The 15,149-nt window shown below is 34.5% G+C and overlaps 1 protein-coding gene across 7 annotated transcripts in view; it reads right to left on the bottom strand.

The window, feature by feature from the left end:
- LOC134531781 (nuclear receptor coactivator 7) overlaps positions 1-15,149 on the bottom strand; it is a 667,626-nt gene that overhangs the window by 130,524 nt on the left and 521,953 nt on the right. For all 7 annotated transcript variants that reach the window (XM_063367692.1, XM_063367693.1, XM_063367694.1 and 4 more), the window contains 2 exons: positions 8,032-8,194; positions 5,589-5,715 (listed from right to left, as the gene is read on the bottom strand). In XM_063367692.1, coding sequence (XP_063223762.1) covers positions 5,589-5,715; positions 8,032-8,194 — 290 coding nt within the window. The remainder of the gene's footprint in view (positions 1-5,588; positions 5,716-8,031; positions 8,195-15,149) is intronic.

A 15,149-nucleotide genomic window follows, 5' to 3' on the forward strand; every position in this document is an offset into this window, starting at 1 on the left:
CTCGCCGCCGTCATGTAAACATTGCTCGCCCTTCCATCGTGTAAACATTGCTTGTCCGTCCGCCATGTCAACATTGCCACCTGTCCGCACAAATGTAAACATCAACATTGCCACGTGGGAGTGCGCGACGTAAACAGTACAGGCAACGCCCCCCAACCATCTGTCAAACGGCGCTGTCATATCGGCCTACTTTCGGAGGGGGCAATTGACGTCGTCCGGGCCTGCGGCCCCTTTGAGCCCGATATGACACCGCCCAACCACCGTTTCAGTTCAAACCTCCCGCTCGTGCGTGCGTGTGTGCGTGTGTGTCTAGCCCGGCAAGAGGGCGCTTAGCTGCAGTGCGCCGCACCCCTAATTTGCTACGTTTTAATATTATTTGTAAACCCTTTTTGTTTTCATTCGTCTTTGCCCCAGTGTTGTGCAATTTACTTGTGTTTTCTGTAATTTAAATAGGTTACCTTAAATAACTATAGACGTTGCCCGGGCGGACCCGAACAGGCACGGACTTGGACGAGGATAGGAATGCTTTTATATGAATTATCATTAAATAAGTAAATAGTAACAAACTTTCCATTGTCAGTAATTTTTATATATTTTTAATGTTTATCTGTAATTTACTCAACTTTCGCCGGGGCACGGAGTCGTAGAATACAGTAACGGTAATTGTGTTGGCGCGAAGGGCGCCATGTTGCCACCTGCGAGCGATGAGCTCAGCCCAGTCCATCTTCATCACTGACCGAGAGCAGACGCGCCAGCACCCCGGGGACTTCACCTTTGTTCTGCACTGACCAAGTAATTCTGTCTCGTTAAGTATTTCTGAATCTCTTTCGCTCGTCATCCTCGGGGCAGCTCTCGGCCAGCGGGCTGTTTAATTAATTAATTGTCTCAGTCGAGTTTTTTCATCACCGTGTAATAAGTATACTTTGCAGCATGGCCACGTGTGTGGACCATGCCCTCACCTAAACCGATTCGTGCCTCAGGCTTTTTAACCGTGTAATGTGTAACGTGTAACGGGCGTGTAGAGAGACGTGTTAGTGAAATTAAATCTGGAGAATAAATATAAAGTGAGTACTTATTTAATCACGTGGTGGGTGAGTCTAGGAGTGTGGCGTGCCCGACGCCTAGAGCGGGCCAGGTCTGGGTAGCTAGGATAGAAAGGGCTGGTAACTCGTCCCCACTTGGGCTACGTCACGCCCTGAGTGAGAGACTCCGCCGGGTCCACGTGCCCTTCCACGTGGTGGCGCCCATAGTTAACATCTCGAAATCACCGGCAATGCGCGATCAGCCCTCAATATATATATATATATATATATATATATTTTTTTTGCTGAAATGTATCATCAATTTGTACCTTATCAATTAAAAGTCTTAAAATAAAGTGTTAACAGTGAAAAAAAAAATTTGAGATTTAAAAATAAATACCAAATACATCATCCAAAACTCACAGCTAAGATTGATAATAATCATATCACTTATAGAAGGAATATAAATTTTTTTTATAGGTTTAAAGTGTTTATGAATAGACATGTTATAATTAGAACTTTAAAAATATGTATTGTTTTAAATTGTATGGTTATGGATAAGATAAAGGTAACGAGACCTCTAAAATTATAATGGGTAAAGACTTGAGTACAGATTCAGTGTTTGTAAGTACATACTGTGTGTCGTTATGGGTGACTAGGATCAAACCTGAGACACTCGCCATACCCTTGACAAACATTAGTAATCAAAGTCACTGAGGATCACAGGTGGATCTTAAGTCACTACATGATAACTACAAAGACTTGCATGTGACTTTTAAACTTATGAAATTACATGTTGCCACTATTTGCTGAAAATATCTGTGGCAGAAAAAATGCAAGGGAGGTATCAAATTAAAATTTCAGAAATAGTTGTAAAAAAAAAGGATAAGAAAATGGCATGATAGACCTTTTCATAACCGTGTGACGTGAAACTCCATAAAACAAATAATTGTTCATAGTTTTCGTAGTTATGTAGGTCGCTATGGTTAGAATGTGGTAACACAGTTCCAAACTGCAGCCTGTTGTTCAATCTCAGCTGATAGTAAAAAGCAGCTCAAGGCAACCTTCGCTACACAGGCACATAGGTAGGGGAATCAGATCAAAAATATTTGGCCAGAAACTGTGACACAGATAAAACATCATAAATCCGACCCACTATCTTGAACTAATACTTCCAACCCATTTTCACATCTTCAAAACTAGGCAGCCAAAACAGAGGTGGTTTCATTGTTCATAGCAATGAGTCAACATTTAATCACTCTAAATTCAATAAGATAATATCAAATCGGTTCAAAGAATGTACACCAAAATCCACAATCAATTACCGTATTCCAAACAGTTTTAATAAAGAAGCCAAAATGGAGATAATTTAGGTCACTATTAATTACTAATCATAATCAGATACTATAACATACTATAACAAACTATACCAGTCAATCAGAATTTTAATGTGTTAAAAATGTAGCACTAATATAATTTTTAACATTTTTTAAAATATTTTAGTCATTGTAAAGAACACAAAAAAATGCTAAAATTTTGCCCTACTGTTGTTATGTCATGACAGTTGCTACGAAAATACTTGTAATGATTTAGTAAAATTACAATAAAAAGTATCAAGAGGTTTGTTTTTCTAAATATGACAAAATAAGTTAGTGAATGTACCTCATTAGTTCCAAATCAAATTTACAAACATTTTTTTTTTAATAATTATGAGTAACAGAATGCTCTAGAATATATAACATCTACACATAGGGCCAAATCAAGTTTAAAATTTTCTCCAGCAACCATATATTACTGAATGCAAAATACCAGTTTGTAAGTATCCATTGCTAAAAATGTGACAATGCCATTATAATTTTACTGAACAAGCTAAATTAATTACCAAAACAGTCTTCAAATGTTCATTTTCCAAAAGCCAATTGTAATGAGAAATGTGTGTGTGTATGCAAAAGTATAAGATGTCTAACATATCACTAACAGTTATTGTTTGCAGCACTTTCTGCATGCAAAAGTAATTGAAATATGCTTATTTTAATTTACACACTAATGCAGAGCCAAAACTTATCCAAGACGACGACACCAGAATTTCTCTCAACATATTCCAGAATGCTTTCACAATGGACCACACGACACTTAACATACTAGGTGCAGATTCTATTGACTACATATTGAGCGAGGCTCAGTGCAAGTACTAACATTCTTTCGCAAACTACTTTCATCTTCTACAAAGCTAAGCTAAACTACCCACTAATTGTCTATTTCTAGACCACAACAACTACAACGTTCAAACAGCAAAGATTTTTTTAACCCTAAAGGAAGCAGCAATTGATCAAAAACATTTCCAAAAAAGTCAAAAATAAGATGGTAATATTTGTGCTCCAAAAGAAAACTATACTTTTCATGGCTTGCACAAACCCAGGGGGGTGTTATTAAAAAAATTCCAAACAAAAATTTGTAACAGGTTAAGTAATAATAGAGGACCATTTTTACAGTCAAAGCTAAGGTAAAACCATGTAATAAACCAAGCAAAAGGTACAGAAGAAAACAGATTTATTTGGTACATAGTCTATTCCTTCTCTAGTGACTGTCCCGGGGACGCACCACAACGCCGAAATACCACAACGCCAAAATGCCAAATTGACCACAACGCCGACAGCTAGAAAACTGCTGTGTACCACAACGCCGAAATACACTAACACAGAAAAATGTCATTTCAGGACTGCCACAAAGGTTAGGTTAGGTTAGACTAGACTAGGCTAGGCTAGGTTAGGTTAGGTTAGGTTAGGTTAGGTTAGGTTAGGTTAGGTTAGGTTAGGTTAGGTTAGGTTAGGTAAGGTAAGGTAAGGTAAGGTAAGGTAAGGTAAGGTTAGGTTAGGTTAGGTTAGGTTAGGTTAGGTTAGGTTAGGTAAGGTTAGGTTTGATTGTGGTATTTCAGCATTAAGGTACATTTAAGAAACACACACAAATTCATTCAGTTGTTATTTCAGCGTTGTGGTACACAGCAATTTTCTAGCTGTCGGCGTTGTGGTCAATTTTGACATTCGGCATTATGGTATTTCGGTGTTGTGGTACACAGCAGTTTTCTAGCTGTCGGCATTGTGGTCAATTTTGACATTCGGCGTTATGATATTTCGGCGTTGTGGTAAAGACCCGACTTTCCCCTGGCAGTGTGTGTCTATGAAGCAGAGAAACAAATATCTGCCATTTCTGTGCTGTGAGTTAACGCCCAGAGAAAATAAATAACCACAATTGTTGAGAAAACAAGAATTTATTTAAAAGTTAGCATTACACAATCAAATTTGATAAACAGACCGACTTACTTGCGATAAATATGTCCAAAAATCACTTAGTAAATGCTCTCAGTTAAAATTTAATTTCTTCAATTTCAACCAGAATATTGAAAAGTAGGTACAAACTAAATACTTAAATTGTTTAACAGCTTCCATTTTATGCATTCTTCAGAAATAAACAAGCTACGTTCTTAAATCATCAATATGCAAACCAATAAACTAGTTCAAACTGGAGGGAAAAAAATATATTTTTTATAGTTAATTAATAATTATAAAATTAAATCTCCCAAAGTTGAGCAGAAGTAAAAAAATGAGCACAGGCCAAAATGGCTATTTAATTTAACCAGTTTCTTGCACTTTTTCCTTTCTAAAAGGATCCTGCTTCCCTGAGAGCTAAATCTATGCTGTCACGAACCTTGCTATTCCCACCTCCTGCTCTGCTTCCGACTCTACAGACTGAGTCGATTCAGAAGACTGACTCTGAATTTCAGACTTCAAAATATTGTACAGCTTAGTGTAAGGTGCCTTGACCAGTTTCTGCACCTCATGTGCCCACAGGAAAGAAAGAAAAACAAGCGAGCATTAGCATCTGCCACTCCCCAGCACCAGCTAAACACACCCTAAAGCCACTGTCTACATCTACAAATCATTTAAACAAATAGCTGCAGCTAAATCAAAAATGCTCCACTGCTCAGTGGAGAAACCACCAGGCAAAACATCTGAAGCAAATTAATTTCACATGGAATAACAACTCAAGTGCAGAGAGTAGAGCTGCTAACTCTTCACTACTAATATACCTAATGCAAAAAAATATTTACGATTATTTTTTCCAAATTATTCCAGCACTTCTGATCAGCAGCGTACAATCAATACATCATTAAAAAACAAACATGTTTTAAAAAGTTATGAATATAAATTGAATTTGCTGCAGAAAAAAATTTACTTGAATGCTAGTAAGTATTAAAAAAAAATTTTTTGCAGCTGATCCTACAAATTTAAAAATGACGGAGGTTAGTCACATGTATATGTATATACTTTTTTTTTTTACTAATTGTTTTACTTAAAAAAAAAAACTCCTCTAATACTAGGAACAACTTTTTTTTTAGGTTTCAAACTGCAACTTAAGTGCAAGCTTATTTGTCAGCAATAATACCCTTGCTGGGAACAGAAGCTGTATTCATTTGTATCACAATTTTATTTTAATGCAGCTGGCACACACTGTTGCCCCTCCACCAAAGTCTTAACCATCACAAAAAGTCGCATGAGACTGACTCACCCGATCTTCACACAGCTCCGTGTCATTCTTCACCAACTCGTAGCCTCTGTTCTTCAGTTCTGCCTCGTCCAGCTCGCCGTACAGTTGCGGGAAGTATTCCGTTAAGAAATGATACAAATCATCAACCCTGATGGGAAAGAAAATGTCGAAATTAACACCTGGTTAAGATTTTGGCTTGCAAGAAGTGCATAGGGTTAGTGATTTACTTTTTAAAATATTTACTATAACAATCTCTTTCATATTTATGTGATATTTTTCAACAACATTAAAGTTCAAACAATTATCACATATCAAAAATATTCTACTAGTGCTACTAGTGTTTACTCAAGAACTTCAAATCTTAGAATTGAGTTACTAATAAAATGTTAATTAACAACCTCAGAATGTAAAATATAAGTTTAAATAACTAACAAAATTCAAGCATAATTTTGCACAAAACTTAATTTCTTAGTGATTTGAGAATGTTCTTATTGAAAGTAAATATTTCATAACAATGAAACACAATGATCAATACAGCATACAATATTTGAATAATATAATATACAGGAATTTTTATCAAAAACATATGCCAAAAAAAAAAAACAATTTTGAAGAAATGTTGTTTAGTGATTGGAATAATAACAGTCACAATTGATGTAATGAGAGTTGGATAAGGTGTGAAATACCCAGAAGGTGCAGTGACTGGCTGCATCAGTGGAAGAAGTACCCTGAGAAAACCCACCATCCAATTAAGATAAATGTTTCGTTACGATTCCCACTTGCGAAAAATCCAGACTTCATTGCCCGGAACACCTTGATGAGAGGCGAGCTACATGACTGCTCAACCACACGAGTCCATTTGCCTGAAGAATTGCTAGTCTGGCGCTGTCAGTTGTATGCATGACTGCTACAAAGTTGCCAAGTTTATGATATTGAAGGATTCAGTTAACACACTTGTACACAAATAAGTCTATCTATTGTCCATCGGCTGCTGCCTTTCGTCCATGGTGCCTGCAGGGATGGATCAAGTGGGGGCAGTCTGCCCTCGATGTCGGGTTAGAGATGGTGTAGCAAATGTGAAATAAAAAGTGAATAGGTAAATAACTATTTAATACCAACTAAAATGTTGATTAGTTATCAACAATAATCATACAGGGTTTCATAAAATTTTACATATGTTATAAACAAACACACAAAATTTAGGCATGATACTTTTTTGCTCTTGGGATGGGAAGGGGGAAAGGGTACTAAACCAAATTTCTGCCCCTAGTGGAGGAAAGCCTAGTTATGTCCCTGTTTGCATGTGATTGGGTCACTTGAATTCTGCAATGCTGTTACTGGATTCTTGTCCTTCAGGGAATGTCAAAACTACCATAATCCAATGAGAACGCAATTAAAATGTCTAGCCTCTCTCCAGATAATAATGGAAATCCTACGAATCCCCCAGTGGTTGCGCAAGCTAACGTGTTTTCTCGCATAATGGTCAAGTTTGAAAAGTAGGGGTGTGACCATTATGCGGGGAAAAAAATTTTTTTGTTAGGTAAAGTTATTCATAAAAACAAAACCTGTTCATGGAAAGTACGTTTATTTAAAAAAAGGTGGAGTATACAAGAGCACGCCAAACAATCTATATTAATAATAATTCATTAAACAAAAATTTTTCTTCAACTTTAAATAGAAAAACCAAAACTCTTAACGCAAATGCAAGCCACGTGAATCTGACGTGAACTAACGTGTCGTAGTACACACTTGCCACGAAAGAATGCGGGCTATCAAATGTAGTTAACTCGGCACCTGACAGAGAGCGCGCGTTGCATCCAATCGGCGAGATATCGATATTCCACTACGTGCGTGCGCTCAATACAGGAAGCAACATAACCAAACATGAATGATGAGCTGGCTACATTTTTATAAGCGGTACGCCGCGGCAACGCAGACAATCAGATAAATAAAAATAACGTTTAAAAACGTCTTTAAAAGAAAATTTACACGTCAGACAACTTTGTATTTCCGTTAATTAAATAAATAAGTGGCAATGACCGAAATTAAATTTTAGATTTCTACTTTAAAATACATAGTTTTGTACGGAAAAGATACCTACATCGCGGCGACGCAGACGAACAGATAAAGGAAATAACGTTTAAAAAGTCTTTATAAAAAAATTTACACATCAGACAACTTCGTATTTCTGTTAATTAAATAAATAAATGTAATGACCGAAATTAAATTGTAGATTTCTACTTTAAAATACATCGTTTTTTACGGAAAAGATACATACACAAAGTGCTCGGCATCTACTAGCGGGACCAAAAACATCATGCAAGTTTACGCGAGAATTTTTTTTTATCCCAATTTTGACTGCCTAAAATATGGGTGCGACTATTACGCACGTGCAACAATTATGCCTTAAAAGAGGGTATATGAAACTGAAATCACCTTTTGTAGCACAGCACACAATCCTCACCTGTTCTTAGGGATGCTGAACCAGTACTCTGGTCGCATCATCTTCCTGCCGTATGACATCACCGGGGTGGATTTCGGGACCTTCTTGTCGATGGGTTTACCCATCCGCAGGCAGAGGTACATCAAGGGGTCCTTGCAGGAGCAGGCCGGTCGTGGGATCAGTTCTGAACGCACACAATCCAGGGCATTGAAATTCAGATGAACTACAAAGACATGTGTGTAATCAACTACAGTAGAGCTCCGCTAATCCAATTAATCTGGACGTGATTATTAAAAAAAATATTTTTGTTAATCTTACATCAGTTTGTAGGTTAAAAACTTAGGTCTATGTATACAGTAGTGTTAAAACTAAAATAATCTGTAGAAAAATTTTATTTATGAACAAAAAAAATTAACTACCCATATAAAACACCTATAACATGCATTTTAAGGAAAATTCAGTTTTGTTCCATCTAGTCCCGATTAACAGAACTATACATGTATACTTAAATGCTTGTGTAGAATTTCGAACAGACACTGGCAACCACTCTTTCTGAATCAATTTTAAAATTGTTGATGCTACATATGTGCATTTGTATAAAAGATAGCATTCTAAGTCACAATTATTGAAACAGGCACACAACATATTCTGCATGTAAATTGCTTTTCTTTTTTAACTTAAGATTTGTTAGCAGATTTTTGGCTACGGTATGGCTGAAATTCCTCTTGCCTTAATCTCTCCTAAACACACAACTGCTTAACTTCTCATAACCTGGCCAAAATGGCAGAAATGTTTGATGGATTTAGAGAATTACACACGTGACTACCAGCAGAAAATGTTTCTATATGCATTTGAATAATATGCAGTACAGAAGACAAAGAATTTTGAAGAAAACATCTATTATTTTACATCCTGCAAATTGATACAAACCCTCCAAAAAATACTGTTGCATCTTAAAAGCACAGTTAAATACAAACTAACTCAGCTATGCAAATAAAACTGATCTGAAAATCAAACTGTGTACTCTAAACATAAAGCCAAGTACCTACATAGTACATATCAATTTATCCATAGTTTATCAAAAGTCTCAATAACTAATACAAACAACTAATTTATAATGCAGACCAATAGCATAAGTAATATTCTGTATATTCTAAAGCCAAAACACTAAACTGAAATTAGATTATTGTGGTTTTAAAATTTTTTGTAGCACAAATTTAATCATTTCCGCTATAGAAGAGATAGCACGTCTGTGTAGAAAAAACATAGTTTTTTTTATGTATTGCAGACAATTTAATGTACATATGCACATGCCACAAATTAAGACAACATATAAACATATCAAATGAGTGACTTAGAACAGAGACTACAGAGAAAGATGGTAAACACACAAGTTATGCATGCTTTTAAACAGTAGGAAGGAAAACAATAGCACAGTACAAACAATAGTATAATTAGAAATAGTAAAATTTCAGAAAACAGATGCAATTTTGACATGCACACAATTTGCAAATGACTGAGCAACGAACATGATAAAACTGAAATATACATTTGTTCACACTTACTAAAGATGTAATTACAACTTTTTATTTTAGAGTAAACATCACACTTTTAGATGTCATCTGAATTGAGCATAGGAAATGCAAACTTTCAAAATCAATGAAGCCAATGTAAATGTGACACCTACTTAAAGAGTAACCTAGTGCAATAACTGTATGTGCTATAGTTAAGTCTAGCTGCAAGAAGGCTTGTTGCATCAATATAATTGGTTCATAGGCTGCAAGTACAGATTATGTCATAACAGGACTGTAATTCATTCCGCACGAGATTTAACAAATTATCCCACTGATTTGAAAAAAGAACTACAATATAAAAAAGAAAATCTTTGAATTAATCAAAATATTTGAGATGGTGAAGGATGATACCCGTAACAGTCAAGACCTCAATACAATGCTGAAGTTGACAAAAATCTTCCAAATTTATTTTTGTCAGACACTTATAAAAGAAGGAAAAAGTGAACTGGAACTAACCCTACCACGGATGATAACACAAACAACATGCTACAAAAATCTAAACAGAATACAGAATTAGCTATTGTCATTCTTAAGTCGCAAGTAGTTAAGTACCTAGTAGAAAATCTAAAAAATTATATTTGAATTATTTTACAAGTTTTAGATATCAAATTGAAATAACTGTGTCTTTGTGACAAAAAAAATTGAGTGTTTAGAGTTTGGACAGTACCTGAATAACTGCCACCAAAAATTAAAATATAAAATATTAAGGGGTACAGTCAAGTCCCCATACTTGGGACAGTTTTGAACTTTGAACTCAAATAAACATAATAAATTAAACTTGAAAGCACAAATAGTGCATGACTTGTTTCTGAAGGGCTTTAGTACTTTTTGAATAATTAAATGTTTTTTCGAAAAAGCTCTCCCTCTCCTCTCCACCAGTGAAAAACAGTGTTGTCCCAAGTAAGGAACCACTACCCCTAACTTGGGACATTATGTGTTTCACACAGTGTACCATGCTAGGAAGCCTGTAATTTAACATGGGACAACATAATTTTGTTTAAAAAAGAATGGCATACAAAGTAGGCTATAAAGTAAAGGTTGGAGATACATCTAGACACCCAACAAAAAATAATTAGTAGTGAGTATTTCAAAATTGATACAGACGTAGAACAAAAGTTATTGAAAACCAAAACGTTAGATTGTATTAGCAGATACCTAAAATAACCTACAAAAATAGTTTGAAGCAAACAATTATAAGCTTGTGCAAATCAAAACATTACAAAATATATTACTGCTATTTTAAATGTTATTATTCTGTTCTCAAATTATTTGTATTTTTTTTATTATTGTATAGATTCTGCAAGTTTGTGAAGTATATTAGTTAAAGAAACAGTTTTTAATTAAATGTAGTCTTGACTAAATTCATTTAAATAAATTCACCATTAAAAAAAATACTATTTTATATGCGAATCCGTATTCAAGTCAGCAGAATCCAGTGCCATTCTTTTTCACAAACATTTTTCTAAAGACCCGGACACAATGAAAATATAATTTATACACAATTAGTTCATAGTGATAAGTACTTACACATACAAAACTAGCACAGCAGTCTGGCTACAACAGAAATAATCTGAACCATATTTCTTGATTTATTATGGTTGTTTTAAACTGGGAAATAACAATTCTATAGTTGGTAGTGTATGATCATAAGGGAAGAAAAAACTGTACTTAAAAATTAAAATCCATGTTAGCACAGGAATCTTGAAATGAAATGCAGAAATAATATCTTCTTCGGCAAGTGTGCACTGATGTTTGTTGTATAACTCCAGTGAGTGAACATAATAAACAAAGAAAATAAAATTAAACACAATTTAGTCAACACACACATTTTCGTATTTCTTTAATAAATAACTACGTAGAACATTCGGAGCTTATGATTGGCCGTAAAAGTATCACAAATTTAGCAGCAACATAGTATTAAGCAAGAATTAAACCTAGAGCGAACTCTTCTTACTACTAATACCAGGCTATTGTGAATTCTTATCTCAATGTATGATCGTCACTAGTCAGATTGAACAATGTTAAGTTTAACTATTACGTATAGTACTGTCTTGCTTTACTGAAATTTTGACCAGGTCTTAATACTTAAAAAAATACATAATTTCAAATTTGTCAAAAATAAAGGCCTTGCTACAATAGGATGATACCTACTGGCGGATCCTGCCCGCACAGTATTGGTTTCAAAGTGTGTGTGCTACAATAGATGCAGATACTTGGATAGTAAGCCAAGTTCCACATCCTAGTATAGTTGGCAGGGTGACTAATTATATTTCATGCTTCGTCACTTGGTAAAAATAAAAATTGCTGATGAAGAAATAAATTGGCACAAACCTACATCACAGATTAAAACTATGCAGACATTTGTTATGATCCCACTACTCAATATCATGAGCCTATAAATTGCTACGTATGTTTTCGCATACTGAAATACTTGCATATTTTTGTAAATTGTAAATAGAAGCTTTCGTAACATTCCACTAACCATTCGCAACACATTCTATACATTAATAAAACGGTTTCAATAAATATTCCTATATATTATGCCACTATTAAATACAATATATTAAAATAATGAAAAGTGATCATTTACATGACAGTAACGGCTCGTTTATACTCACAAGGACACTTTCAACCAAAGGAAGTTTGCGAGTTAGCTTTTTCAACAAGACAAAAAAATATTAACAAACAAAATCTCATTTTATACAATTTTCAGTGTGCCCAAAGTTTGTTTTCTTTATTGCGCCTTTGTACATGGGGGAGACATTTTATCATTTGGTGTACTTCATTTGTGACACACGACAACTACCAATCTCGCGCATCCTGCTGGTCTGTGGCCATCACAACCGTAGCATTACAGCAGGCCAGATTAACGTCACGTCCAATCAGCTTTCAGAATCCGGAGCAGCACTCATGGTCACGTCTGAGGACCACCCTACTGTAGCAGCTCGTTTTAAATATTTTGATTAGTCTAGTAAGATAAACCTTAGGTGCAGGCAAATTATTCATTGGTTACAGCTATCAATACATTGAGAAACAATGTAGCTAGTCAAGATTTATTATTTAATCAGAAGTTAAAACGAAACCAAACATTGTGAAACCAGTCCTTAGCACCAAAATTCAGTACGCACAGCTGAATGTTGGTTATTGGTAGCATGTACAAGATCTGGGTGGATTATCTACAATATGGGTGGGTAAAGTACTGATGGTGAGTCTTGCCCAGTGCCACCCTAAGACACCACTCCAGCTATGACATGCAGGGTGCGAGTTGATGCAAGACATCCAGCCGTATCAAAAGGAAGAAGAATAATTAGGCTATGAAACGGATGCCAGAGTATTATCTGTATAGGCATAGAGCAACCCAGTAAAAGCCTACCAGAGCCCTGCAGTAGACTCCAAGGGCTTCATTGCCTCCCAAACCTACTTCAACCCTCTCAGTCAGACAACCCAGAACCACAAAAACAAGGCAAAGGAAACTACTGACCCCTTATTGCCGCAAAATGAATCTGGGAGACGCAAGTAAAATGTCTACATGGAACAGATTAGAGTAACACATTGATGATCTGCGCTTTATCTATTGTAGCTTTAAGTCCTAATTACATACACTGCTATAAGCCAAGTTGTCTACGTTCAATGTTACAAGCTAATATACATTACCAACATTATTATTATTTTTTACTTCCACCTGTCTATTGCCAAACTTTAAAGTAAAGGATTATAGTGCTAAGAGCAAACTTAAATAAAAACTATTAACAAATGCTTTTTAATATTTCAAACCTCAGTACTGACCTCAGAAAAAAAAAATAATTAAGACTAAATCCTTGCAATGTAAATAAATAAAAAAATAACTAAAAAATAATCTGTTAACTAGGAACAAATGCAGGAATTTCACAAAGAAGAAAAAGAATAACCTAAAAACCAATATCTTTTACAGAAAAAAAAATTATTTTCTGAATACAACAACTACAACCACAATAAGAAATTCAAAAGTATGTAATGCTTAACCTACGGAAAAAGTAACTGAAATAATACCCACCGATTTAAGATGAATTCACTGAACTGTACAAACACATACATAATGGCTAAAGAGACCTAATGTGAAAAATGCCAAGGTAATCACAATTAAGGTTCAAGGCACATAAAAAAAGCCAATGTTAGTAAAATATACTGCCTTGAGAATATAATGTACTGGTTAACTTTGACATTTCCCATGCAAAAGAATGTGATCGCATGATCTAGCTTCAAATACATATGAATATACATACAATGTCAGTGAAAAGTTATCTGTGAACATGCACAAGTAAGAGGCAAAAATAAGTGATACAATAGATTTCCACTATAGATAGTTTATCACATTTGGCTGAAGAAAGGTTGTCATTTTTATATATAATTTTTTAATTTATTGAAGAATGAAAGTTGCACAATTTATATATGCAAATGCAGTGAAGTTTTAAGCACCAATATTTAGTGTTCTATTTTTTTTACTTGAAGCAAAACTAATATCTCCATGATGAATTTTATATTGTGTAGTAAGAATATTAAGTGTTCACTCTGCATAATCCAATTTGTTAACAATTTGGTTGAATACAAAATAATAAATAAAAAACTTTTCTCACTTAAAAAAAAATATTTCTTTCAACTCAACTCTACACAAATTTATGAGAAGTGCCACTGTCAATTTTAAGGTTTTCCTTACATGTACACTTAGCTAATGCAGGTTGATACAAAAATTGAAAAATGAAATGTAAATAATACTAACAGTTACGTACAGTTAACATTTTCTATTTAACAGGTTGTCTACTAATAATAACCGGTAAACCAAATTCAGAACTTTTTAAGATGTTTTTATAGAATATTCTAACAAATTTTGTATCTCAGGGACATTTTTAAATATAACAATAAATATAAAACATAATACAAAATAGATAAACTATTCACAGGAACGTGTCAACTTTAATGATCAAAAACTAAAACCTTACGAGAGACAGTTTCTGTATGATTTAAGTGCACTTGTCTTCAACTATTTAAATTAAATGTTCTAATATAAAATGAAGTAAGATGTCAAAAAACAAAATGCAAAATAGAAAAAGGCAGCTGAAAATTCATGACTTTCAAGAGCATTTGTTTATAATTTTTGGTACCTATAGACACTGTTTTATTATAATAAACATTATAATTTTAATATTTAAACACACTTATTAGCTTCACTTGTAACTAAGTAATCAAATCTTGGAAGTCGATCTTAAACTACTTCTAAATGCTGAATCAATTTGAAACTTTGCAAGTACTACGTAATATGGATGATGATACAATAATTTCATGACTATGACCAGAAGAGAGAAGGGAGGGTGAGGGTCATAGGAAAAAAAAACACTACTTGGAGCTATGGGCAAAAACCATGATTTTTGTTGTATCCATGAGTTTGGGGCATGGCGAGAAATTTTCCCAAAATCGACTGCCCCACTTGGGGAGCACATAATTTTGAAAATTTCAAAAATATTTCACTTTCACTTTGGAGTGTTCCTGAGCTATTAAGGGAAATTGAAGTACATTGATTTTGATGTGCTT

The sequence above is a fragment of the Bacillus rossius genome, chromosome 5 (assembly GCF_032445375.1).
Source record: "Bacillus rossius redtenbacheri isolate Brsri chromosome 5, Brsri_v3, whole genome shotgun sequence".
Lineage (NCBI taxonomy): Eukaryota > Metazoa > Arthropoda > Insecta > Phasmatodea > Bacillidae > Bacillus > Bacillus rossius.